The 23,106-nt window shown below is 55.5% G+C and overlaps 1 protein-coding gene across 1 annotated transcript in view; it reads left to right on the top strand.

Moving 5' to 3' along the window:
• Positions 1 to 20,693, top strand: part of TBC1D9B (TBC1 domain family member 9B) — a gene marked incomplete at its 5' end in the record, with an annotated part of 42,031 nt that extends 21,338 nt beyond the window's left edge. The window contains 15 exons of the mRNA XM_025862630.2: positions 6,770 to 6,931; positions 7,228 to 7,378; positions 7,800 to 8,014; positions 9,402 to 9,519; positions 10,333 to 10,618; positions 11,799 to 11,928; positions 12,058 to 12,156; positions 12,917 to 12,985; positions 14,149 to 14,389; positions 14,734 to 14,799; positions 16,290 to 16,361; positions 16,609 to 16,659; positions 18,020 to 18,079; positions 18,612 to 18,718; positions 19,719 to 20,693. Coding sequence (XP_025718415.2) covers positions 6,770 to 6,931; positions 7,228 to 7,378; positions 7,800 to 8,014; positions 9,402 to 9,519; positions 10,333 to 10,618; positions 11,799 to 11,928; positions 12,058 to 12,156; positions 12,917 to 12,985; positions 14,149 to 14,389; positions 14,734 to 14,799; positions 16,290 to 16,361; positions 16,609 to 16,659; positions 18,020 to 18,079; positions 18,612 to 18,718; positions 19,719 to 20,405 — 2,514 coding nt within the window. The remainder of the gene's footprint in view (positions 1 to 6,769; positions 6,932 to 7,227; positions 7,379 to 7,799; positions 8,015 to 9,401; positions 9,520 to 10,332; positions 10,619 to 11,798; positions 11,929 to 12,057; positions 12,157 to 12,916; positions 12,986 to 14,148; positions 14,390 to 14,733; positions 14,800 to 16,289; positions 16,362 to 16,608; positions 16,660 to 18,019; positions 18,080 to 18,611; positions 18,719 to 19,718) is intronic.
• Positions 20,694 to 23,106: the final 2,413 nt, after the last annotated feature.

Raw genomic sequence — 23,106 nt, 5'->3', positions numbered from 1 at the left:
ATCCTTGCCAACGCTGTTATCTTCCACGTTTTTTACAATAACCATTCTAATGGGTGTGAAGTGGTATCTCATTGTGGGTTTGATTTGCATTTCCCCAGTGATCAGTGATATTGGGCATCTTTTCATATCCTATTGACCATTTGTCCAGCTTCTTTGGGGAAATGTCTATTCAAGTCCTTCACCTTTTTTTTAAAGTTGGGTTGTTTGTTGTCAAGTTGTAGAAGTTCTCTATATATTCTGGATATTAACCCATCAGATATATAATTTGCAAATATTTTCTCTCATTCCCATAGATTGTCTTCTCATTTTGATGTTTGTGTCCTTTGATATACAGAAGTTTTACATTTTTATGTAGTCCAGTTTATTTTTCTTTTATTTCTTGTGCTTTTAGTATCATATCCAAGAAATGACTGCCAATCCAAAGTCATAAAGCTTTTCTTCTGTATTTTGTTCTAAGTGTTTTATAGCCTTAGCTCTTACATTTATGTCTTTGCTCCATTTTTTAGTTAATTTTCATGTATGGTGTGAGGTAAGGGTCCATCTTCATCATTTTGCAGTTGGATACCCGGTTCTCAGCACCATTTGTTATAAAACTCTGTCTCTTCCCCATTGAACAGTCTCGGCACCCGTGTCAAGAATCATTTACCACATATTCGAGGCTCGGTTCTGGGCTCTCAGTTCTATTCCGTTGGTCTGTTGTCTCCACGCCAGTACCACACTGTTAACTAGTATAGCTTTATAGCAGACTTCTAAACCAGCAAGTATGAGACCCGCTCTCCCAGTTTCATCCTCTTTGGCTATTGTTTTCACTATTTGTGGTTCTGCCCTTGAGATTCCATATGAGTTTTAATATAGATTTTTTTTTTCTGCAAACAAAGTTCTTGGGATTTTGACGGGGAGCTACACTGAATCTGTAGGTCACTTTGGGGAGTATTGACATTTTAACAATGTTAAGTCTTCTAATCCATGAACACAACATGTCTTTCTGTTTATTTATGCCTTCTTTAATTTCTTTCAGCAATATTCTGTAGTCTTGAGCCTACAAGTCTTCACCTCCCTGGTTCGGTTTATCCCTAAACACTTGATTCTTTTCCATGCTGTCATAAATGGAATTGTCTTGTTAATTTCCTTCTTGGATTGTTCAGAGTTAGTGTATAGGACATGTTTTGGAAGTAGATCTGAGATCATTGATAGGTTCAGTACATTCGGTATTGGGTCTGGGCAAAAGAAAGGGGTTTTACAAGGTGATGACACTGTGGTGTTGGCTGTGCAGCTCAGAGAGTCAAATCACCATTTCACGCCGCGGGGCAGATGCAGGGAGAGCAGGGCTGGAAGAGTGCAGGTTGGGATGTATGATGTCTGAGGTCAAGCATTACGAGCACTGAGGCCCGGCTACTGGAGACGGCAAACACGGGTCATGGCGGCCTTGACCCGAGTCGCTCAGTGGAAAGACAGGAAGAAAAACCTGAGTGGAGGGGACTTTAACTGGGACAAGGCGGTGGGAGCAGGGTAATTTTTAAATCTTACCGACTTTCCTCAGGAAAAGGCCCAGACCAACTTGAACGAAGGCAGGTGGGAAGGGTGTCCCACAAACCCCAAACAACGAGGAGGTGGGGTCAGACGACCAACTGCAGCGTTACTCTAAACGGATGTAGACTCAGCAGCTGTGCGGAGGCGGGAAAGGGAAGAGCAAAGGGGTTCTGACAGTCCCAAGAGCCAGGGAACCCAGAAACCATAAAACACCTCCCCACACCCCGGAGAGAGAGACTGCTCACTGAACAGAAACCTCGGCAGGTGACTCAGATACAGCCAGTGACTTGGGGACATTTCTCGGCTCCACTCTACAGATAAGCAAACCAAACAAACGAGGGAGGGAAAATCAGATAATCCAGGGCGGCCCACTGCCCTGAGGATCTGAAACACCCACCACAACCCCCAAAAGGAAAGAGCCCTCCCTCCCTGAGGAAAACAAGACCTGGACTGAGCAGGGCAGGAACCTGGGGGGGTGGGGGGAAGGAGAGGGAAGCTTACGACACTAGAGGAAACGGATAGGAAATCTTGAGGGGAGGGGGCTACACTGAGAGGTACAGCACAAGACAGATCCCCCAAATGTTCAGTGCGGAAAGCTACCGTGACCCACATCTTCCCAACACATACATAATCCTCCTGAAAGTACAGAAGAATTCACATCATTTAAACCCGAGCAACAGAGGATTATGATCACACCCCATACAAAGTTATCTTAGGGGGAAAAAAAAAAAACCAGGTAACCTTCCACAGACAATGAAAGTCCATCAGAACAGTATTCCCCCAAAGCAGATGAAAACCACACCCTAATATTTCAAAATGATCTAATAAGAATTAGAAAAATAATAGAAACTACTAAAGAATGGTATAAATAAAAATTTTTAGAAAGCTCAGAAACAAAGTGACCAGTCAACAGAAAAGAGTTGATGGGACTCAGGAGAAATTTTTCAGAATTAAGTATCGCACAAGGAGAACACAACAATGAACAGACTTGAAGGGATGAGGAAGGGATGGGGGTCAAGGGAGGGCCAAACAAGAAAGAGAAAAAAACGGTCAGGAGCTGTGATAAAGAACTCAGACAAAGAAGATCCAACTTATGTATAAGAGCACAGACTACCAAAGACCGTAAAGTAATAGAAACAGAAAACCGAAGAGCATAGAATAACAACTGATAGAAATTACCAATCGGGAAAACTTTTCTGAGCGTAAAAAGACTTGACTGTGCATGGTGGAAGGGCACGTCGTATTTCTGGGAAAACCAGTCCAGAATAGCCAATATTAACAGAATGCAGTAAAAACTAAAGATTAAAAAAAAAAAATCTTTAAGGCAACCAGTCAAAAAAGACCCAAGTCATTTATGAAAGAAGAAAATCAGAGTAGGTTCAGACTTTTAGATAGCAACATTTTATACAGAGTAACATTTTATTTACTTTTAATTTTTTTTGAAGATTTTATTTATTTATTTGAGAGAGAGAATGAGATAGAGCACGAGAGGGGGGAGGGTCTGAGGGAGAAGCCAACTCACTGCTGAGCAGGGAGCCCGATGTGGGACTCGATCCTGGGACTCCAGAGATGTCTTTTTTTTTCTTAAGGTTTTTTTTTTTTGAGAGAGAGCACACAAGCCGGGGAGGGGGGGAAGTGGCAGAGGGAGAGAGAAAAATCTCAAGCAGACTCTGTGCAGAGCCTGACATGGGGCTCAATCGCAGGACCCTGAGATCATGACCTGAGCCAACATCAAAAGTCAGACGCTCAATCAACTGAGCCACCCAGGTGCCCCGAGAGTAACATTTTAAAGATTTTTTTAAATCTTTAATTTTTAATTTTTAATTTTTAAAAACCATGACCAAAGAATTTTATGTGGGAAAAATAAGATTCAGGAGTGAGGACCACAGGCAGTAAGTAAAGAACATGGAGGAATTTAAGAAATCTAACAGTTTTAAGTGGCACCTGGGTGGTTCAGTTGGTTGAACTTCTGCCTTCTCCTTGGGTCATGATCTCAGGGTCCTGGGATCGAGCCCCACATCGGGCTCCCTGCTCCGCAGGGAGTCTGCTTCTCCCTCTCCCTCTGCCCATTCCCTGCTTGTGCACGTGCTCACTTGCTCGCTCGCTCGCTCTCTCAAATAAATAAAATCTTTCTTTTAAAAAAGTCGCGCCTGGGTGGCTCATTTGGTTAAGCGACTGCCTTCGGCTCAGGTCATGATCCCAGAGTCCCGGGCTCGAGTCCCACATCAAGCTTCCTGCTCGGCGGGGAGTCTGCTTCTCCCTCTGACCCTCTTCCCTCTCATGCTTTCTATCTCTCATTCTCTCTCTCTCTCAAATAAATAAAATCTTTAAATAAATAAATAAATAAATAAATAAATAAATAATTAATTAAAAAAATAAAAAAATAAAAAAGGCATGGACAGTAGAATAAGCTCATCGATTGCATCCTTACCTGGGAGTGGAAGTATATCACTGTATGTTGGCAGGGAGAGCAGGGAGGGGGAGAAGAGGCTCACTCGCTAATTTCAGCATTGCCCACAGGAGGGAATCGACAGGGCCTCAGAGGGGCGGACCGGGGTACTAGATGTTAGATACTAGAAGGAGAAGGTATACTTCCTGGCAGACTGGGGGAAAGGAAACAGTGAGTTTCAACAACTCTTTTGAGGAGTTTATATAAAGGTCAGCCGAGCAGAACAGGGGTCACTTTAGTTGAGGTAGAACACGTATACTTTAAAGTACAGGGAACATAGGTGGACAGCTCAGTGAACACGGCGTGTGAGTGCCCCCCAGTGGAAGCACGAGGAGGGTTTGTAGGGACGGCGCCCCCTGGATCCAGTCCGTGGATCCACTGAGGGGGCAGTCGCCTAGAGGTAGGTCCCCGTCCCAGAGGTGGAAGGGTGGGCCTGTGGGCCACGGATGCAGGAAGGCTGGCTGATGGCCGTGGCCGTGACGGGCCTCAGATTGCTCCCACTCACTAGCTCATTCAGTCTCACAGGAGGCCGGAGGTTCTGTGGAGCAGGAAGTGAGGTGGGGAGGTGGGTCAGGAGGTTTGCACCAGATGGATGTGTGAGGTGGTCACCTGCAGGCAAGGGAGGGACTGGCCCGGGAAGACGCAGGACCCCCAGACGGCGTGGCCCATGAGCATCCCATCTCGCACGCAGCTGTCACACAAGACAGCATTGCCAAGGCCACATCCTGGAGTCTGTGCCCTTCTCCGGCACTGAGAGCCTGATTCTCTGAGGTGCTCTGGGGCCTGCAAGTCCATCTGTGTCCTGGTCCCTTTGGGGAACCTCAGGCAGGCAGCAGAATCTCCAAGTCAGTCTGGTCTGGGGATGTGCCCCACAGACTGTGCAGTTCGTCATGAAAATGTATCCTAGCCGACCCAAAATCCACTTCCGAAACACCAGCCGGGGGCGGAGGGATGGACTGTGGATGGGACCTAGCAGAGTTCTCTTCCGTTTCTTTCTTTTCTTTCCCTGCCTTTTTATTAAAGACAGCATCTCTGGGATACTGACATACAATATGCCATTTATATTCAAAGAGTACTGTTCGGTGGGTTTAACACATACTCCCTGTGGACCCATCACCAGAGCCAAGAAGAGGGCTCTCTTACAAGGAACTCAGAGAGGGTGAGGTCCTGCGGGAAGCCAACCAGCATCCCCTGCCCCTGCCGCTTGGAAGATGGGACCATGGCCGGGGTAGGGGTGGCAGTGGGGGGATCTGAGATGACGAGACCCTTACTGGCCCACAAGCCAAGAAGTCCTCATGGTGGGCCTCCTGACGTCACAGGGGCCTCTCCCCCACTGGACTGGGCTTTCCGCCAGGAAGGCATAGTTCCCGGGCCGTGTGTGGGACCCGGGTGCTGGTGGCAACCCCCGCATCCTCGGCTCATCCCAGCATTCCCTGCAGTCACTCCACGTCCTCGGTGGCGCCTGGGTGACACAGTGCCTCCAACCCCGCCCCCCTGAGCCCAGGGGTGGGAACAGCTAATTAGTAGTTCAGGGCTTCACTCCGGTTCTCAGTGGAGCCCACAAAGTGCCAAGTCAAGAGCAGAGAAAAATGTGCCCCCCAGAGAAATGGGGAGCTGGCTGCTGGCAGAAGGGGAAGTGGGTTGCGGGGAGCCAGTGACGAGTGTCCACTCAGAGCAGTGTTGTTCCTGCCAGTGGGTGCTCAGGGAGGGCGCCGAGGGGAGAACAGGCACCAGCTGTGGCCCTCCCGAGCCCCTGGGCCAGGAGATGAGACAAGCTCCCCGCACAGGCCATTACCCACGGCGAGCTCCCCTGGAAGGCCGCAGGGACAGTGCACAAGCAGGGGACGGATGTCACGCATCAGCCACACTGGGCCTGAAGGGTCAGGGCTGCCAGGGCTCCAGGCAGCGTTTGCCTGGGAGGGTTCCAGAAAACCAGGGGAAGAGCCCTGAAAGGCAGGGCTCCCCCGCAGACCTTTGTCCCTGATTCCTCCTTCCCTCCACCAGCCCCATACTGCCCCCCACCCCGGCACATTCCCCGAGCCACTCCACGGTCCATTTCTCTTGCCCTTCGGCTGGCTGTGCAGTGGGAAAGCAGATCCCTGGGCTTCCACCCTGGGGTGGGGCCGACAGCCCTACTGGGGCCCCCCTCTCACACGAGGCCCTTGTTTATGGCTAGGCCCCGTGGGGGAAGTAGCCTGTGGCACCCATGGCAAAGATGGTCTGCAGGCAGGGATCCCGCCTCGCACACCCAGTTCTAGTTCGCCGGATGCCACAGCACCCAGTCTTGAGCTGACATGAGTGTCCAGAGCCAAGAGGTCATGTGACTGCTGCAGGGTGCACCACACATCAGATGTGGGGACCAGAGGAAGACAGAAACTCAGGGAGCTCTGGGGACAACAACCAGCCCTGTGGGAGCCCCTTCTTCTTGGAAGGACCCTTGAGGGTACAGTGGACAGGTCGCCTGAGGGAGAGGGGATAGGAGAGGACTCGTTCCCTGGCTCGGCAGTCATCAAGGGCTCCCGCGGGACGATTGCCTCAGTTAGGACTCTGTTGATCTGCAAAGGGCTGTGCTGGCCAATCCGGCCCCAGTGTTGCCCCGCCTGCGCTCCACTTTGTGGCTCGGCACTCGGGCTCTGTGGGGCCCGCTGCTCTTTCCCGACAGTCCCGACCCGAGCTGATCCCTGAGGCCGGCGGCCACGTGCTCAAACAGCCGACTGGCGTGTACATCAGAGACCCTGCTCTGAGCAGCTCACTCACTGGGTGCTTTCCCTCCTGTGTTATGTTTTTCAGCACTCCCCAGCTCCTGCAGAGGCATCAGATCAGCCCACCAGACCCACCACACCTCTGGGGGGCCGCCAGAGCTCCAGTGTGCAGGAGGCCCCGACCGCATCCCAGGGGTTGCTTAAACTCTTCCAGGGAAACTCGCCCATGGAGGACCTGGGGGCCAAGGGGGTAAGCCCAGAGCGCGGACCCCATCGCCGTGCAGAACCCGGGCCTGGGAGGGGGCTTCGTGCCTGCACACCACCTCAGGTCCTCAGGCCCCCGAAGGACAGTGTCCAGGGGCACCCTGCCCGACCCACGGGGCAGGGCCGGTCACGCCAGACTCTAGGCCTCTGCACGGAGGCTCATTTCACTGCTGCCTCGGGGTGGTGCCATGCCCCGCCTGGCCTGGGCCCTCATAGACGTGCGCTGTAGATGGAGGAGGGCCCTAGCGCGCACGCCCAGACCCTGTGCTTGCTTTTCCCCAGGCCAAGGAGAAGATGAAAGAGGAGTCGTGGAACATTCACTTTTTTGAATACGGGCGTGGCGTGTGCATGTACCGCACGGCCAAAACGCGGGAGCTGGTGCTGAAGGGCATCCCTGAGAGCCTCCGCGGGGAACTGTGGCTCCTCTTCTCTGGTGAGCTGCCCCGGTGTCGGCCCGGCCCCCCAGGGCCACTGGGTGAGAGCCCCCCTGACCCGGCCTCCCGAGTCAGCCAGGCAGGAGCTGCTAGCCCTTTCCCAGACCAAAATGGGGCTCTCAGCGGTGAGGGGCCCGAGCCGGGGGCGCCGTCCTGGGGCACAGACACCAAGCGCAGGGCTCTGTCGTCCAGATGGTGCCTTGTCACTTGCAGGCCTCCTTTCCTTGGGACGGGCTCTGCCAGCACGCACACCCTTGGCCACTTGGACGGTTTCACAAGAAGGCCATTCAAACTGGTTGGGGGGGTGACCCCTCCCAGGAGCGGTCACCAGGAAACCCTTGCCTCACGCCTCTTAACGGACCCCAGAGTCCCCACGGAAGGGGAGGGCGAGGGAGACAGCTGCCAACTGTGTCTTCACAGGGGCCTGGAACGAGATGGTGACGCACCCTGGCTACTACACTGAGCTGGTGGAGAAGTCCACAGGGAAGTCCAGCTTGGCCACAGAGGAGATCGAGCGGGACCTCCACCGCTCCATGCCCGAGCACCCCGCCTTCCAGAACGAGCTCGGCATCGCTGCCCTCCGGCGGGTGCTGACTGCCTACGCTTTCCGAAACCCCACCATCGGCTACTGTCAGGTAAAGGGGGTGAGCCGGGCCCAGAGGCCACATCTCCTGCCAGTGGCTCGCTCAGCAGAGGCCTGAGTGACTGTGCCCGTGCCCCCTGGAGGAGCCTGGCCACCAAGAGAGCTATACCTAGAGACACTGTTCACCGCTCACTTCCGCCCATGGCACATACTGCCTTCTGTGTGCTGCAGCCAGGGTGCTGGAGCATTTGGGTGTTTAGGGTCTGCAGACATCTCCCCTGCTACTCCCCGTTCTGCATGGATTTGCCCGCCTTCAGTACCTCCTAGAAGCAGAGTCGCACAGGATTTGCCTTTTGGGGACCGGCCTACTCCCTTAGCACAGCGTCCTCGGGGCTCATCCCTGTCGCGTCCCGTGTTAGAATTTCTCCCCTTTTAAGGCTGAACCGTATTGCACCCTGTGTATAGGCCACACTAGGTTTACCCGTGCATCTTCAGCTGGGTGCTGGTGTGGCTTCTGCCTCGGGCTCTTGTGAATAGCGCCGCCGTGAGCGGGCACGTGCGGTGTCTGCTCCTGTCCTGGCTTTCGTTTCTCCTGAGTCTGTACCCAGACCATATGGTAATCCGACCTTTAATTTTGTGTGTGTGTGGAATTGCCATAGTGCTTTTCGTGGCAGCAGCACCATTTTACATGCCCCCACCGGCAATGTACAAGGGTTCCACTTGCCCCACATCCTTGCCACGCTGGCTCTCCGGTCCTTGGACAGTAGCCACCCTGCTGGAGTGAGGTGGCATCTCATTAGTGGTTTTGATTTGCACTTCCCGCAGCGTCTGATTTTACATCCGGAGGGGTGCTTCCCTGGCCCAGTCCGATGGCGTTCTGTTTCCCCGAGCCCGCGTCTGGGTTTCCCAGAAGTGTGCCACCCCCTCCGAAGTCCCTTTCCAAGTACGGCCAGTGTTCTGCGTGACCTGTTCCCGGGGCAGGGAAAGTCCGTGTGCTGGCTTTAGAGAGTTTTTAAGAGAAGGTCCGCCATCGAAAGCTTTTTCTGAGAAGCCTTGCTATTGGCTCAGGCTGTGTGCCCCCCGCCCCGTTTCACTGCAGCCGTGTAGCTGTTGCACGGGGCTCACGTTCCCATCCTCCTGGCCCCGTGTCACACCTGTGACACCAGAAACCGCTCTGAAGAAGGGCCGTATGCTCATACCCTCCCTCTCGGCTTTCCAAGTGACCACTGGCCCGATTGGAGGTGTCTGGCTGATGGTTTTTGTCAAATTGGTTTCCTGCAAATGGCCTTTTGGCAAATTGCCTGGAGTTGGGTGGGATAGTTTGTCGTTGTGGGACTTGCTTGGAGAGTGAGGCCATGCAGGCCCCTTGGGGGGATGGGGCGGTTTTACTTGGTGGCCCGGCTTCTTGAGCCTCCCCTTTGCCGTCTCTGTGCCCACAGGCCATGAACATCGTCACCTCCGTGCTCCTGCTCTATGGCAGTGAGGAGGAAGCCTTCTGGCTGCTGGTGGCCCTCTGTGAGCGCATGCTGCCTGACTATTACAACACCAGGGTGGTGGGTGAGTGCTGAGGCCCCACGGCTCCCCGTGGGGGTGGCGGGTCTCCCAGGGCCAGCGTCCACACCAAGCACATTGCACAGGCGAGCTCTCGGAGGCCTCTTGGACGTGCAGTGGGCTGCAGACACTCCCGGCTCCCATTCACCAGATGAGGAGGCTGAGAAATCAGCACACAGCTAGAAGGTGGAGACCAAAGGCAGACTCCCGGCAGTTTTGCCCGGACTGCATGCAGCTACTCATGAGTTGGCAGTGAGAGGCCTGGGGCCTCTGTTCTCACCCCTGTAACTCTCTGCAAGGCTTTTTACTGTGCAAGATCTCCATATCGCAGCCAGGGCAGGTAGTCCATACATCCCTGGGTGCCTGTCACCCGGCCTCAATGACTACGAACGGCAGCCCGTAGAGTCTGCGTGATTAAGTGGAGATGCGCTGGCAAATGTACATAATTACGTACGTGACTCAGTCTGTGGCTCTAGGATGTCCTTCCCCCACCATTTGGCTCTGGGGGTCTCCCCCTCTCAGGGTCCTTTATAATCACACATCTGTTCACAAGCTTCAGGGCAGGACACACGGCAGACGCTCCTAGAAGGGAGAGATTTGTATTTCCCCAAAAGCAGATCCAAGCACAGTGGGGGCAAGTATTCTTTTCACACAGTAGTTTGGATGCCGTAGAAGGGAAACCCGCACGCTGTTTCCCGTTTCCTCCAGCCCTGCGAGTGAGTGGAGCTGGCCAGGGATCAGGTGGGCTCCCCATACCCACCCTGGGACCCGAGTCAGCGGCGTGGGCCTGGCGTTCAGACTCTTTTGTCCTCTCCCTAGGGGCCCTGGTGGACCAAGGCATCTTCGAGGAGCTCACGAGAGACTTCCTGCCACAGCTGTCCGAGAAGATGCAGGACCTGGGGGTGATCTCCAGCATCTCCCTGTCCTGGTTCCTGACCCTCTTCCTCAGTGTCATGCCCTTCGAGAGCGCTGTGGTCATCGTTGACTGCTTCTTCTACGAGGGCATCAAGGTGATCCTGCAGGTGGCCTTGGCCATCCTGGATGCCAACATGGAGCAGCTGCTGGGCTGCAGCGACGAGGGCGAGGCCATGACCGTCCTGGGCAGGTGACCGAGCCAGCCTCCCTCCTCCCGCCGGGCTGCTGGCCGGCGCCCCCGTGGATGGCAGAGCCCAGCCCGTCTCCAGCCCTGGGCACTGCTCACTCAGCACACACCGACGTGCACTCTCCGGGGTGGAGTGAGGGGGGAGGGCGGGGGCGCAGGATGGGGCAGGAGAGAGGCTTCCTCCTGGTGGGAACGTGCCGGCTAAACAGCCTTGGGTCCTGACAGCTCTGGGAGCCGATAAAATGGGCTTGAGCACCCGGGGGGCAGGGGGGTGGCAGCTGGAGCAACAGGGCCTCCAGCCCCTAGCTGGAGTATTGCTCTTGTCTCCGAGCAGTCCTGATGCTGCTCTCCCCGGCTCAGCAACATCCCTCCCCCTCCCCATCACCGTCACCTAGATGGAGGGCCTAGCCAGCTTGCTCTCACAGCTGAATGGGCCGCCACCTGCCCCCTCAGTCCCCACATCCGGCCCTCACAGACTATCTGGGATCCAGCCCCTTCCCCCCACCCCCACCGCCTCCGGGCGGCCCACAGTCCCTCTGCTCCGGCCCCAGCCAGCAGCAGCCCACAGAGCTCATTCTCAGAATCTGACCCTGGGATTCCCCGTGACTCATGGTTCTCTGGACGGAGAAGCTGAATCCCCCCCTCCCCCGATCCAGGGTCCCCGCCCCAGCTTCACACTGGCCCAGGCCCTGAGCTCCGTAGGGTCCTGCTGGCCGTGTGTGCATATTCACCCGGCCTGGAACACTCCCAGCGACCCCGGCCTGCCAGGAATGCTGCCGCCTGCCCTCCGAGCCAACACAGGACCCTGTCATCCCTCCCACTGGGACAGACCTTTCTCCTGGTGTGGTAGGGTCTGGGCTTAAAAAGGGTCCCGACCCAAGGGACCCCCAGAGGACAGCCTGGCTTCCCAGAGTTAGTGCTCAGGCCTCATGAGGAGTGAGGCCTCTCTCCTGCCTCCAGCGGGATCCCCGACTTGCCAGGGCACCCTCCTGGGCATGCCTCTGCCCCACCGCCGCCAGAGTCAGGGACTCCTCTCCTGTTCTCCTGGAGGATGCCCTATCCTCAGCACCCTCACTTCTTGATTGGGAGTCTAGGCAGATTAGGTCCCTCCACATCACTTAGTAGGAGAGAGACCCCCATTGCCTGTGGGGGGGTCCAGCCTTCTGTCCGTTAATCCTTGCAGATACCTGGATAACGTGGTCAACAAGCAGAGTGTTTCTCCTCCTATCCCACACCTCCATGCCCTGCTGACTAGTGGGGATGACCCGCCAGCAGAAGTGGACATCTTCGATCTCCTGAAAGTGTCCTATGAGGTCAGCACCCTCGGGGGCTCTTTGGCCGGCCTGCCCCAGCTGGGCATATGGGTGTGGGCGGCCGTGGCCCAGGGCAGTTCTCTGCTCTGTGGTTCTGCCTTATCTCACTGAATCCCCTCCGGCCGGTAGAAATTCAGCAGCCTGAGGGCCGACGACATCGAACAGATGCGGTTTAAACAGAGGCTGAAAGTGATCCAGTCCTTGGAGGACACAGCCAAGCGGAGCGTGGTACGGACAGGGCTGGGCTCCAGATGGCCGGACGGCCGCAGGTTGCTGGGGGGCGGCGGGGGGGGCAGGTGTCATGACCCAGGTGAGCTGCTCCTGCCCACAGGGCCAGGTACAGAGCCCCCTAGTCCAGTAGTGTGGGACTGGAATCCAGGAGTGAAAAGTGCAAATTTGAGGAAGTGGGAGAGGCCTGGTCACTGTTTTCTGCTCCTGGGCTGGTCACTGCGAAGCTTCTCTGACCCCCCAGCACCTAAAAGCCAAGAGTCTTCCTGCTGTGGGCTGAGCCCTGAGCCTTCTGGCTTCGCCCCTGCCCCTGGGTAGCGACACTCAGCCACCCTCTACCTACCCAGCCTGCTGTACCTCTACTACGAGCCTCTGTCCTCCCCAACTCTGGAGAGAGCATTTATTGGGAGGTTCTAGGACACCTTCCAGAGAGCCCGTGCCAGAGTCTTTCCAGGGATCCAGACAGCAGTCACTACAGGATTGCCCCTCACCTTGTGTCCCTGACTGGGTGTTCAGGACAGAAAGGCCCCCCCAGTGCTCACCAGGAAGGAACTTGGAGAGTGTGGACTGAGTGGCAGGATGGGTGACCAGGGATAAGCGTGAGGTCCACACCTCCCTCCCTGAATGGACTGCCGTCGAGGGCTTGGCCAGCTGGCAGCCTCACCAGGATGGTCTGTGTTAGCCTTTGTCCCGTGGGCATTCTCTCAGAGACCTGGAACTTGAGAATCCATCAGTACATGCTGTTTCTCTTTCCTTCTAGGTCCGAGCTATACCTGGGGACATTGGTTTCTCAATTGAAGAGCTGGAGGACCTTTACATGGTGTTTAAGGTGACAGCCAAGAGCAAGGGCAGGCCCAGTACCGCATCCTGGTCCCCTAAGTGCGTCCTTGGTGCGGCAAGTTCCTGCCAGAGGAGAAATCGATTTTTATTAGAGAGCATGAGCAGGGAAGAGAAGGAGAAGCAGGTTTCCTGTTAGCAGGGAGCCCGATGCAGGGCGTGATCTCAGAACCCTAGGATCATGACCTGAGCCAAAGACAGACACTTAACAGACTGAGCCACCCAGGCGCCCCAAGAAATTGACTTAAAAGCATCTTCAGATGCAGTTGCCACAAACCTCGTGTGGTAGAATTTAATCCTTCATGGAGTTTTGGCAGGACACTTTATTAAGTGGCAGAAAATCCACTCAAGTCAGCTTACACAAAAGGGAATGCACTGGTTCATGTTACTGGAAAGCCTAGGAATTCACAGCTTCAGGCATGGCTGGATCCAGGGGCTTAAACGTGCTGCCAAGCTCCCCTACCTCAGATGTCCTCTGGACTGCTCTTCCTACAGAATGGCAGGACTGTCGTCTGCAGCTCCAGGGTCATCCTGCTCTCTCAGGGGAAAGAGGCTTTTCTTTCCAAGTGGTTTTAACAAAAAGTCCAGGGTTAATTGTTGGACTAACTCAGGTTTTAACAAAAAGTCCAGGGTCAATTGTTGGACTAACTCAGGTTAGGTGCTGTGGCTATAGGAGGGTGTTTATTGTTGAGCCAAATCTAGGCCATGTGCCCAATCCACGGCCTGATGTGGACAGGAGGGGCTCTCCCAAAAAATTTCAGGTGCTGTTAACAGAAGAAGGGGAACAGGTGTGAAGAGCAGGCAGAAACGGCTAAGTCCAGACCGCCTATTGTCGGTTCCCAGTGGCCTCTGGTTTGGCAGCCACACCTGAGCCTTACAGTGGGAACGGTCCAGTCAGTGCCGCCTCTCACCCACTGTGACCTGCTGTGGCCGGCAGCCCTGGGGCTGTGTCTCCACGCCTGCGTCTGTCAACAAGAGGCTGATGGTGCTCGTGTGGGCGGTTCTGGGAGATGCTGTGTCTGGCCTGGTGCTTCCCGCCCCAGGACTGTGCGACTCGGGACAGAGGAGGGGGGAGGACACACTGACCAGCTGGGCGGTCCTAAGTGCCGGGACATTGGGAGGCCCGGCCGTCTCACCGTGTTGTGCCCCCTGCAGGCCAAGCACCTGGCAAGTCAGTACTGGGGGGGCAGCCGGCCCACAGCTGTGCGTCGGGACCCCAGCCTGCCCTACCTGGAGCAGTACCGCATTGATGCAAGCCAGTTCCGGGAGCTCTTCGCCAGCCTGACACCCTGGACCTGCGGCGCCCACACGCCAGTCTTGGCCGGGCGCATGTTCCGGCTCCTGGATGAAAACAAGGACTCTCTGATCAACTTCAAGGAGTTTGTGATGGGGATGAGTGAGTAGCCCCAGGGTCCCTCCTCGAGAGGCCTCCAGATGCCAGCCCAGCCAGTCTTCCCCTGCAACAGCACCCCTGATATGGAAAGGGCAGTTTTCCCACTGGGAACATGTGGGGGTCCAGTGGGGTCCTCCCCTCCACTTCACCTCCCCCGGGCCAGGGCTGCTTAGCGTGGGTCTGCCAACCCTGAGTAGGGCAAAGCTCAGGGGCAAGTGGGAGGCCTGGGGCTTCCAAGGACCTCTCCAGGAGAGTCAGGCTGGGCAGGGGAGGGGCTTCAGTGTGGACCGGCCAGGGGGTTTGGTGCCCTCTTGCCGGCAGGCCGCCTCACTGGCCTCCTTCTGCAGGTGGGATGTACCATGGGGACCTGACAGAGAAGCTCAAGGCACTCTACAAGCTGCACCTGCCCCCAGGTGAGAGCCTCCTCCCCCACTCACCAGCAAGGGCCTCTCGTGTATGGAGTGGGGGCTGCAGTGTCCCAAGGCACAGGCCTCTGTGAGCTGTTGAGCCTCAGGCAGCCCGGGGGACTCCACATCCTGGCAGAGCAGGAGGAGGAGACCGGAGCCCTGGGGCGGGGCCATAACCTGAGAGAGAGTGTCTCAGGCTACTCGGCCTGGCTGAGGGGGACCCAGGTAGGTCACAAGCCGCTCCTGTTGATCCCCAGAGGCTCAGCCTGGGGGCACTGCCAAGGCCCTCAGAATGGCTGGGTAGCCCTGTTGTACAGCCATGAGCAGGGGCTGCTCTCCCTTGGCTTCTCTACACTCTGCCTGAGCCTCCTGGGGACACTAAGAGGCCACAGGGTGGGGAGAAGGGTGACCGGCAGCTGGTCCTCAGGCCAGATCCCATAGTCTGTGGGTCCCCGCTGTGTGCGCCCCGCTCAGTCTGCCCAGCATGGGGAGTTCTCCAAGATGAGCTTCCCTCATTTTCAGGGGGAAACTGAGACTCAGGCAGGTGAGAATTCTAGCCCAGGGCGCTCTGCTCTGGGGTGGAGCCACCCTGGGTCCCTGCTCTTGTTCACGAACTGCACCAGGGAGTCAGCGGCTGCGTCCAAGTGGGTGGAATGGTGTTTGGAACACCGGTGCTGTGCACACCCCAGAGGCCATCACTTCATTGGCCTGGAATGCAGTTTTAAAGCTCTCCTGGGGGGTTGTTCTGTATAGCCAGAACTGGAAGCCCCAGGCCTTGACACAGGTATTCTCACCTGGAATCCAACACGGGACATTGGTCTCAGGGATGCCTCCAGGGAAGGTTGGTGCCGGCCATGTCTGACTCTGCTGAGGGAAAGGCCTGGGTTGGGCAGACCCCACTGGGCCGGGATCCTCCAGATCAGGGCACATGGGGCCACCTTCGCCAACTCCCGAGCCACCTGTGTCTGCCTCCCGTAGCCCACAGCCTGCCACCTCCCCCAAGTGCCACCTGTTCAACCCCTGTCATCCCCGACCGCACAGTGGGGAGAATAAGCGCCCCCCGCCACAGAACCATGTGAGTCCAAAACCCTGGGGACCACTTAATCACAAAGAACGTACCAGTGTGGAACGATGCCCAATGTGGAACGATGCCCAAGATGCATAGAGTGAGAAGAGCAAGTCCCTTGTGCGTGGCTGGTCCCTGCATGGCTGCCCGCAGGGGCCTGGTCCCCAGAGTGCTCTGCACCCCACCAGTGGGGCGGTGGGGGGGGTGGCTGGCCATTCACTGGACTCCCAGCTGCACTGACCGGGTGTTTAGATGGGCTACATGTGACATTCTCAAACACAACATGAAAGTCAAGAAAGGAACACTACCCGGGATCCGTGATCATCGTTACCACTCAGACCCCACACCGTATCACGGGCCCTGGCCGGCGGCAGGGCACGCCATGTGGGGAGCCGGGCCTGCCCTCACTCACCTTTCCCTCTGAGCACAGCCCTGAGCCCGGAGGAGGCAGAGTCAGCCCTGGAAGCGACCCACTACTTCACCGAGGACAGCTCCTCAGAAGGTGAGCACCACCGACCCTGCTGCGGGGGCCTCCGGCCTTGCAGCCGGGCCGTCGTGCTGTGGGGCGGCCTGCAGCCCTTGGTGGGCTTGGGGAGCGTGCTGTGTTGGGGAGCCACGGGTGACGGCAATGGCCTCTCTCTGGGAGGGCCCCCCCCCCCCGGGGTGTTCTCACTCCTGTTTCTCTTGTCTCTGCCTTCCTGGACCTTGGCCTCTCCCTCCCTCTCTCCTCCACTCCTCTGCTCTCCCAGCATCTCCTCTGGCCTCAGATCTGGACCTTTTCCTGCCCTGGGAGGCTCAAGGTCAGTCCCTGGGGGTCAGGGTCACCCGCTTTGTGCTGGGCTGCGTCTGCCTAACACCCCCACCCCCCACCCCGCATGGTCAGGAGGCCTGGACACGCTTGGTCCTGGGGACGCCTCCTGTGTGGACGAGTCCCGAGGAGGACCCAGGACCAAGCCGCAGCTTACTGGGGAGGAGAGGGGCGGCCCCTGTGCTTGTCGAGGGGGCTAGTAAATGAGGACGCATGGCACGGTACCGGGGCCTTAGCTCCCTGGCTGCACGCAAACAGTATTCCATCATTACACTCATGGGAGAAAGTCCAGACACCATCGTGGCCACCGTGTGAAACGGACAGGTGGAGGAGGGCGGTGGAAAATGTCCTCATGGCCTACCCAACTCTTCCCTTAAGGAAAGATACATTTGTTGAGTGCCTTTTCGAAGGCGTTCCTTGCTACATGTAAAGCCCGTTGGGGGCATCAGATCCAGAGTGATGGGGCATTCCGGGCCTGGGGTTAACTGACCAAAACCCCAGCCTGTAAGTTCTCCTGGCAGATAGTACCCAGCAAGGATAATACACAGCCAAAAGAGAAATTAAACACAGTGTGTATCCAGATACCCAAGGCAGGCCTGCTGGTGGTGTCAGAAGGCTTAATTTGAACTTGATAGGAAGCCTCAGGTACACAAACCAAAGAAGCAGATGGGTCTTCTGTTACACTTAGAATCTGGGAAAATCACAGGCCCTTCCAGCTTTTCCCAGGGGCTTCCAGCTAAGGCCGGAGCCCAGGGGTACTACAGAGCCCTGTCCTCAGACCGCACACAGCCCCTGGCAGTGGGCCTCCACTCTGCAGTGAGAAGCCTGAGCTCAGAGAGGCTCCCCGCCACCGCTAACAGCGCTGGAAGGCTGCCACCCACCAGGGTCCCCCGGCGGCGTTGTGGCCCGCAGGTCTGGGAGAGCTGGGCCGCCTGCTGCTCCCCACATTCATGGGCCCCACAGGGGACGGTGTGGGCCACCTCCAGCAAATGTGTCACTTTAAGAAATACGGTGCCTGGCACAGAATTCCTGTACCTACAGTTCCTCATCAGTCAGTGCGGTGGTTGGTGGACGGTTGAATTGAGAATCAGGACCGCCCTGGGTTTGACCCTTTTCAGCAGACACTAGAGAAACCAGTTCTCGGGCTTTTTCCTGGCATGGGCCGAGACTTGTATTCCTTTGGCAGAGAGGAAGGCGGGTCTGGCGGCGCCTTGGTTCCCCGTAAGCAAGTGAAGAAGGCGAGCGGGCCTTGGGCTTCTGCTTCTGCGGGAGATGGCACCTGGCTGCTCACAGGCCTCCGAGGTTTGCAGTCGCAACACAGGAGTGTTCCCTGTGTGCTTTCTCTTTTCCAGAAACACTCCGGCAGGAAGAGCAAGAGGGAGCTGGAAATGACGACAGCCAAGAAAAAAGAGGTACAGGCAGGCCGTTGTTCCCGGTGCCGATGCAGATCCCGGGGCTCCTCCCTGCGGGTGGGGCCCCCACCCAGGGAAGCCAGCTGCCGGGGAAAGCCACTCTCATCAGCCCCAGGCCTGACTCTCTTGTAGCTGTGAATACCACCCCCCCACACCCTGTTGCCACCTCATTCCAGGGCACCTGCTTTCTGCAGCCTCCGCGTCCCTCCTTTGCCATCTTGGGGGAGACAGGTTGGGCCCTCTCTGTCAGCTCAGGCCTTGCTTTAGCGTAAGAGCTCAGGGGAGACATCCGGGTGTTGTGGAGTGTTCTTCCCACCGCCACCTCCCCAAACACCGGGGTGTTTCATAAAAGGGCCCAGGTAACCCCGTGCCAGAAAACACTGAAACCACCAAAAACTAATGATGTAATATATGGTGATTAACATAACAATAAAAAATTAAAAAAAGAAAAAGAAAACACTGAAACCTGCTCACCGCCTGCTACCGGCCCCCAGCTCAATCTGACAGATTTTTTTTTCCTCCCAACTCACAGAGGAGAAGGGGACCAGCCCTCCCGACTATCGGCACTACCTTCGCATGTGGGCCAAAGAGAAAGAGGTTCAGAAGGAGACGATTAAGGATCTTCCCAAAATGAACCAGGTAGGCCCATTCAGAGCCCACAACAGACACTTCCGAGGCTGGGTTTCCCCCATCCAGCGGTTCCCCACCCTCCCTCCCAGTGCCTGTTGGAGGGTGGGAATTCGCCTGCCTACCTCCTGCACCTGGTCGTCAGACAGTAGTCAGGGACGATTCCAGAAGGACAGGAGGCCAGTTGTTTTGGGGCCTTATCCTGGGTGGTGTTTGCTGGCGATGACTTGTTCACATTCCATCAGTATCCATGCACCAGAGAAGCAGTAGGGAAGGTGAGCCTCTGGCACACACCCACACAACCCCTTTTACGAGACAGCCCCCCAGCGCCCCTGTTCCTCCCAGGCCCCTCCCAGGTGCCGTGCCCATGCAGGCCTGTTCCACCCACCACCCCTTGTTCAGTCGCCGGCCTCTGGGTCGGGAGCCCGGCATCTTGCCAAGGGTCTCGGCGCCGGGGCCGCAGCCTGACCACAGCCCTGCCCTGCCCAGAGGGGCACCTGCGGTCTGGGCACCTCTCACCTGCATCCTGAAGAACGGGGTGCTCCATGGAGCAAGGCAGGAGGCCTGAGTGTGGTGTCAGACCTCCCCATCCCCTCAACGGACCCAGGCTGTGCTTGCTTTGTCCTCACCCTCCATCCTGGTCAAAGATGAAAAACTCAAGGCAATTCCAAAACATACGGAAGAAGTCCTTGTTAGCCCCTGGGTCTGGAAAGTGGTATAGAATCGGTCTGGCTCCGCCAGCAGCATGGCGGTAGAGACGGAGAGGCTCCCAGCACTGTCTGTGCTGAAAGAAAGGCAGCTGGAAGAGAAAGCTCTTCTAAGGCTGTGTGATACTGGTCACGTCGCTTTCCCTCTCTGCGCCTCCCTGTCCCAGTCTGTGAAATGGGCACGGCAAGGCACAGGTCTGGAGACCACGAACAGGACAACCCAGCACTGGCAGTCTGGCTGGTCCCAGGCCAGTCTGACCATCTTTCACCGTCTCCCCGCCCTTTCCCTGTGTCTCCCTGAAAAGGAGCAGTTCATTGAGCTGTGCAAGACGCTGTACAATATGTTCAGTGAGGAGCCCATGGAGCAGGACTTGTACCACGCCATCGCCACGGTGGCCAGCCTGCTGCTCCGCATCGGCGAGGTGGGGAAGAAGTTCTCCGCCCAGCCAGGCAGGACGCCCAGGGCTGGTGCCCCCGAGGACGACGAGCCACCAGCCCCTGACCCTGCACAGGACCCAGCCCCGGAGCTTCAGCCTCCAGCTGCGGGTGACCCCCAGGCCAAAGCGGGGGGAGACACCCACCTCGGGAAGGCGCCCCAGGAGAGCCAGGCGGTGGGTGACGGGGGCGGTGGCGAGGGCCGGGGCTCCCCCTCGCAGCTGCTGTCCGACGATGAAACCAAAGACGACATGTCCATGTCCTCCTACTCGGTGGTCAGCACGGGCTCCCTGCAGTGCGAGGACCTGGCTGACGACACGGTGCTCGTGGGCGCGGAGGCCCGCAGCCCGCCGGCCCCCACCCGCGGCGGGGGCACCATCGACACAGACTGGTGCATCTCCTTCGAGCAGATCTTGGCCTCCATCCTGACAGAGTCCGTTCTGGTGAACTTCTTTGAGAAGAGGGTGGACATTGGACTCAAGATCAAGGACCAAAAGAAGGTGGAGAGACAGTTCAGCGCCTCCAGTGACCTTGAACAGTCTGGAGTTTCAGGTTGACGGGGACCTGGCCTGTCTCTGCTTCCCGCACCCTCCTCCCTCCTGTTCTGTTTTCTCCCTCAGGACGCACCCCTCCTGTTCTCCCCAGGTGCAGTGAGTTGTAAATGGAAAAAAAGGCTGAACAGCCCCAGCTGGGCCCAGACAGAGGCTCCCAGCCCCCTCTTCCTGCCTGCCTGGTGGGACCCGCCTCGGTCCCTGTGTCCTGTCAGAGGCTGTCCGTCTGGCCTGCTTGCCCAACGCCTCTGTGCCCCGTTCAGTGGTCAGGCACCTTCCACTCCAGCGGGGGGGGGGGGGCTTTCCTGCCATTTGGCACCAGGCAGGGGATCCCGTTGGGCATCAAGGTGGTGGGAACATCAAGGTGCTCTCTAGGAGCCCCTGAGCCCCTGGCTGGGACACAGGCAGAAAGTGTCTAGTGCACCGGGGCGGATGCCGTGTGGCAGATACTCTAAATGCTCTTTCAGCTCGTCAGCCTCACCATTAACCTTAAAAGCACATCCCTCAGGTCCTGATAGATTTCCTTATATTCATTTCAGTTGGCTGAAAATCACACTGTGCTCAATGCCTTAATAAACCCCCAAAAGAAACTCAATACCATACTGTGTACAGAGCCTTAATGTGGCCTCAGCTACTGCTTGGGCTTCTGGCTTCTTCCCAGGCGGGTGGGGGCCCAGGCCATATTCCAGAGGTTCTGGGCACTTAGACCCCCACAGGGGTGGGGCTTCAAGGCCCCCAGGGAGAATGAGGGCACAGAAAGTACTGATGCAGACCCAGTAGGGCTTGGGCTGACCTCTGCCGAGGGAGAGTCCCAAACACCTCAGGTATAAACAGCCTGGGTCTAGTGGGTGCATGTGTGGGCCTGGGCTTGGGCTGCAGCAAGCACTGGGGTTCAGTAAGTTGCTGTGGGGCCAGGTGACAGACTGAGCCATGAGCACCCCCTAGCTTTGTAGCAAGAGCTGATCATTAGTGTCTAGCGTTCGCCCCTCTCCCCACCCCTATCATATGGGGCAGCTCTTCTACTGAAAGATAAATCTGAGGGGCACCTGGGTGGCTCAGTCGGTTAAGCATCTTCCTTCGGCTCAGGTCATGATCCCAGGGTCCTGGGATCAAGCCCCACTTCGGGCTCCTTGCTCGACGGGGAGCCTGCTTCTCCCTCTACCTGCAGTTCCCCCTGCTCACACACTCTCTCTCTCTGACAAATAAATTAATCTTAAAAAAAAAAAAGAGAGAGAGATACATCTGGGGGTTTTTGCGCGCGCCGTGCGTGCGTGCGTGCGTGTGTGTGTATGTAAGTAGGCTCCCTGCCCAGCCTGGAGCCCAGTGTAGGGCTTGAACTCACGACCCTGCGATCAAGACCCTAGCTGAGATCAAAAGTCAGATACTTAACCAACTGAGCCACCCAGGTGCCCCTGTTTTTGTTGTTTTTTAATTTAATAGCTTTATTGAGGCATAATTTACATGCCATAAAATTCACTCGTTTTGAGTTATAATTCAGTGATTTTGAGTAAATTTACAGAGTTGTGCGACTATCACCACAATGCAATTTTAGAATACTTCCTTCACCCTCCTACCCCTGTGCAGCCAATCACTGTTCCCACCCCCAGCCCCAAGCAACCGCTAATCTACTTTCTATCTATAGGTTTTGTGGCTGGTTTTTTAAATGATTTTACCTTGTTCACAACTGCTGGGTCCCATCTCAGTAAATGCAGCAAAACAACAAGGAAACTGAATAACTGCTTTCTTAACAAAAAAATGTCATTGATCAATGTAATTTCCTTCCTAGTATTTACACAAACTGACCACATGCTTTGCCATAAAGTAATTTCAAAGGGTTCGTATCAGAAAGACCATATTCTTGGCCATAATGAAACTAAGTAAAGATATACATAAAAATCCCACCAAGTTGGCAGTTTTAAGTCTTAAATCGTAATCAATTAGATTTAAATACTGTGAAATTTGGATAAGTATATTATATATCATGTAGAAGTCTAAATGTGAGAATATGCCAAAGAAATTAAACAGAAGAATATAAAACAGGAATCTAGCCTTTCATATGATAAAATAATATACAAAAATGTACAACAGTACTTTCATCTATTAATCATTCAACCTGCAGTGACATTCAAAATAACCAGGACAGTAACACTAAAAAATAAATGGATAATTCAAGTAAAGCTTTAAAAATATTTTTCTTCTGTAAGTAAACGTAATATTTGAAAACTGCTTACCAAGTGGTGTTGTGCCAAACCAAGTCAATTCTATAATTCCCAAGAAAAGTATATGAATTTTTAAAGATTACATATTTATTGCAGAAAGGGAAAAATACAGAAAAGTAGAAAAACAATTTTCTCAATATTTAAGATTACTCAGTATTTTTGTGTTTATTTTTTTCTATATCTTTTTCAAACCTGAACCCATACCACATACGAAAAAATTTTAAGATTTCAGAGAGAGAGAGAGTGCATGCACATGGGGGGGGAGGGGCAGGGGGAGCAGGAGAGAAAGAATCTCAAGCGGACTCTGCTCTCACTGGATCTCACAACCCCGAAGATCATGACCTGAGCCGAAATCAAGAATCATAGCTTCACTGCTTCACCAACTGAGTCATTCCGGCATTTTTATTCTGCTCTTTTCATTAAGCATAAAACATTCTTTTCAGATGCCTTCTGCTTTCAGCCACAATAACTCAAACACATGGAAGTAA

The sequence above is a fragment of the Callorhinus ursinus genome, unplaced genomic scaffold (genome assembly GCF_003265705.2).
Source record: "Callorhinus ursinus isolate GAN/ISIS: 27379988/994484 unplaced genomic scaffold, GSC_fseal_2.0 scaffold81, whole genome shotgun sequence".
Classification (NCBI taxonomy): Eukaryota; Metazoa; Chordata; class Mammalia; order Carnivora; family Otariidae; genus Callorhinus; species Callorhinus ursinus.
Note: the sequence above shows the minus strand (reverse complement) of the source record. Positions and strands in the feature narration are given on the sequence as shown.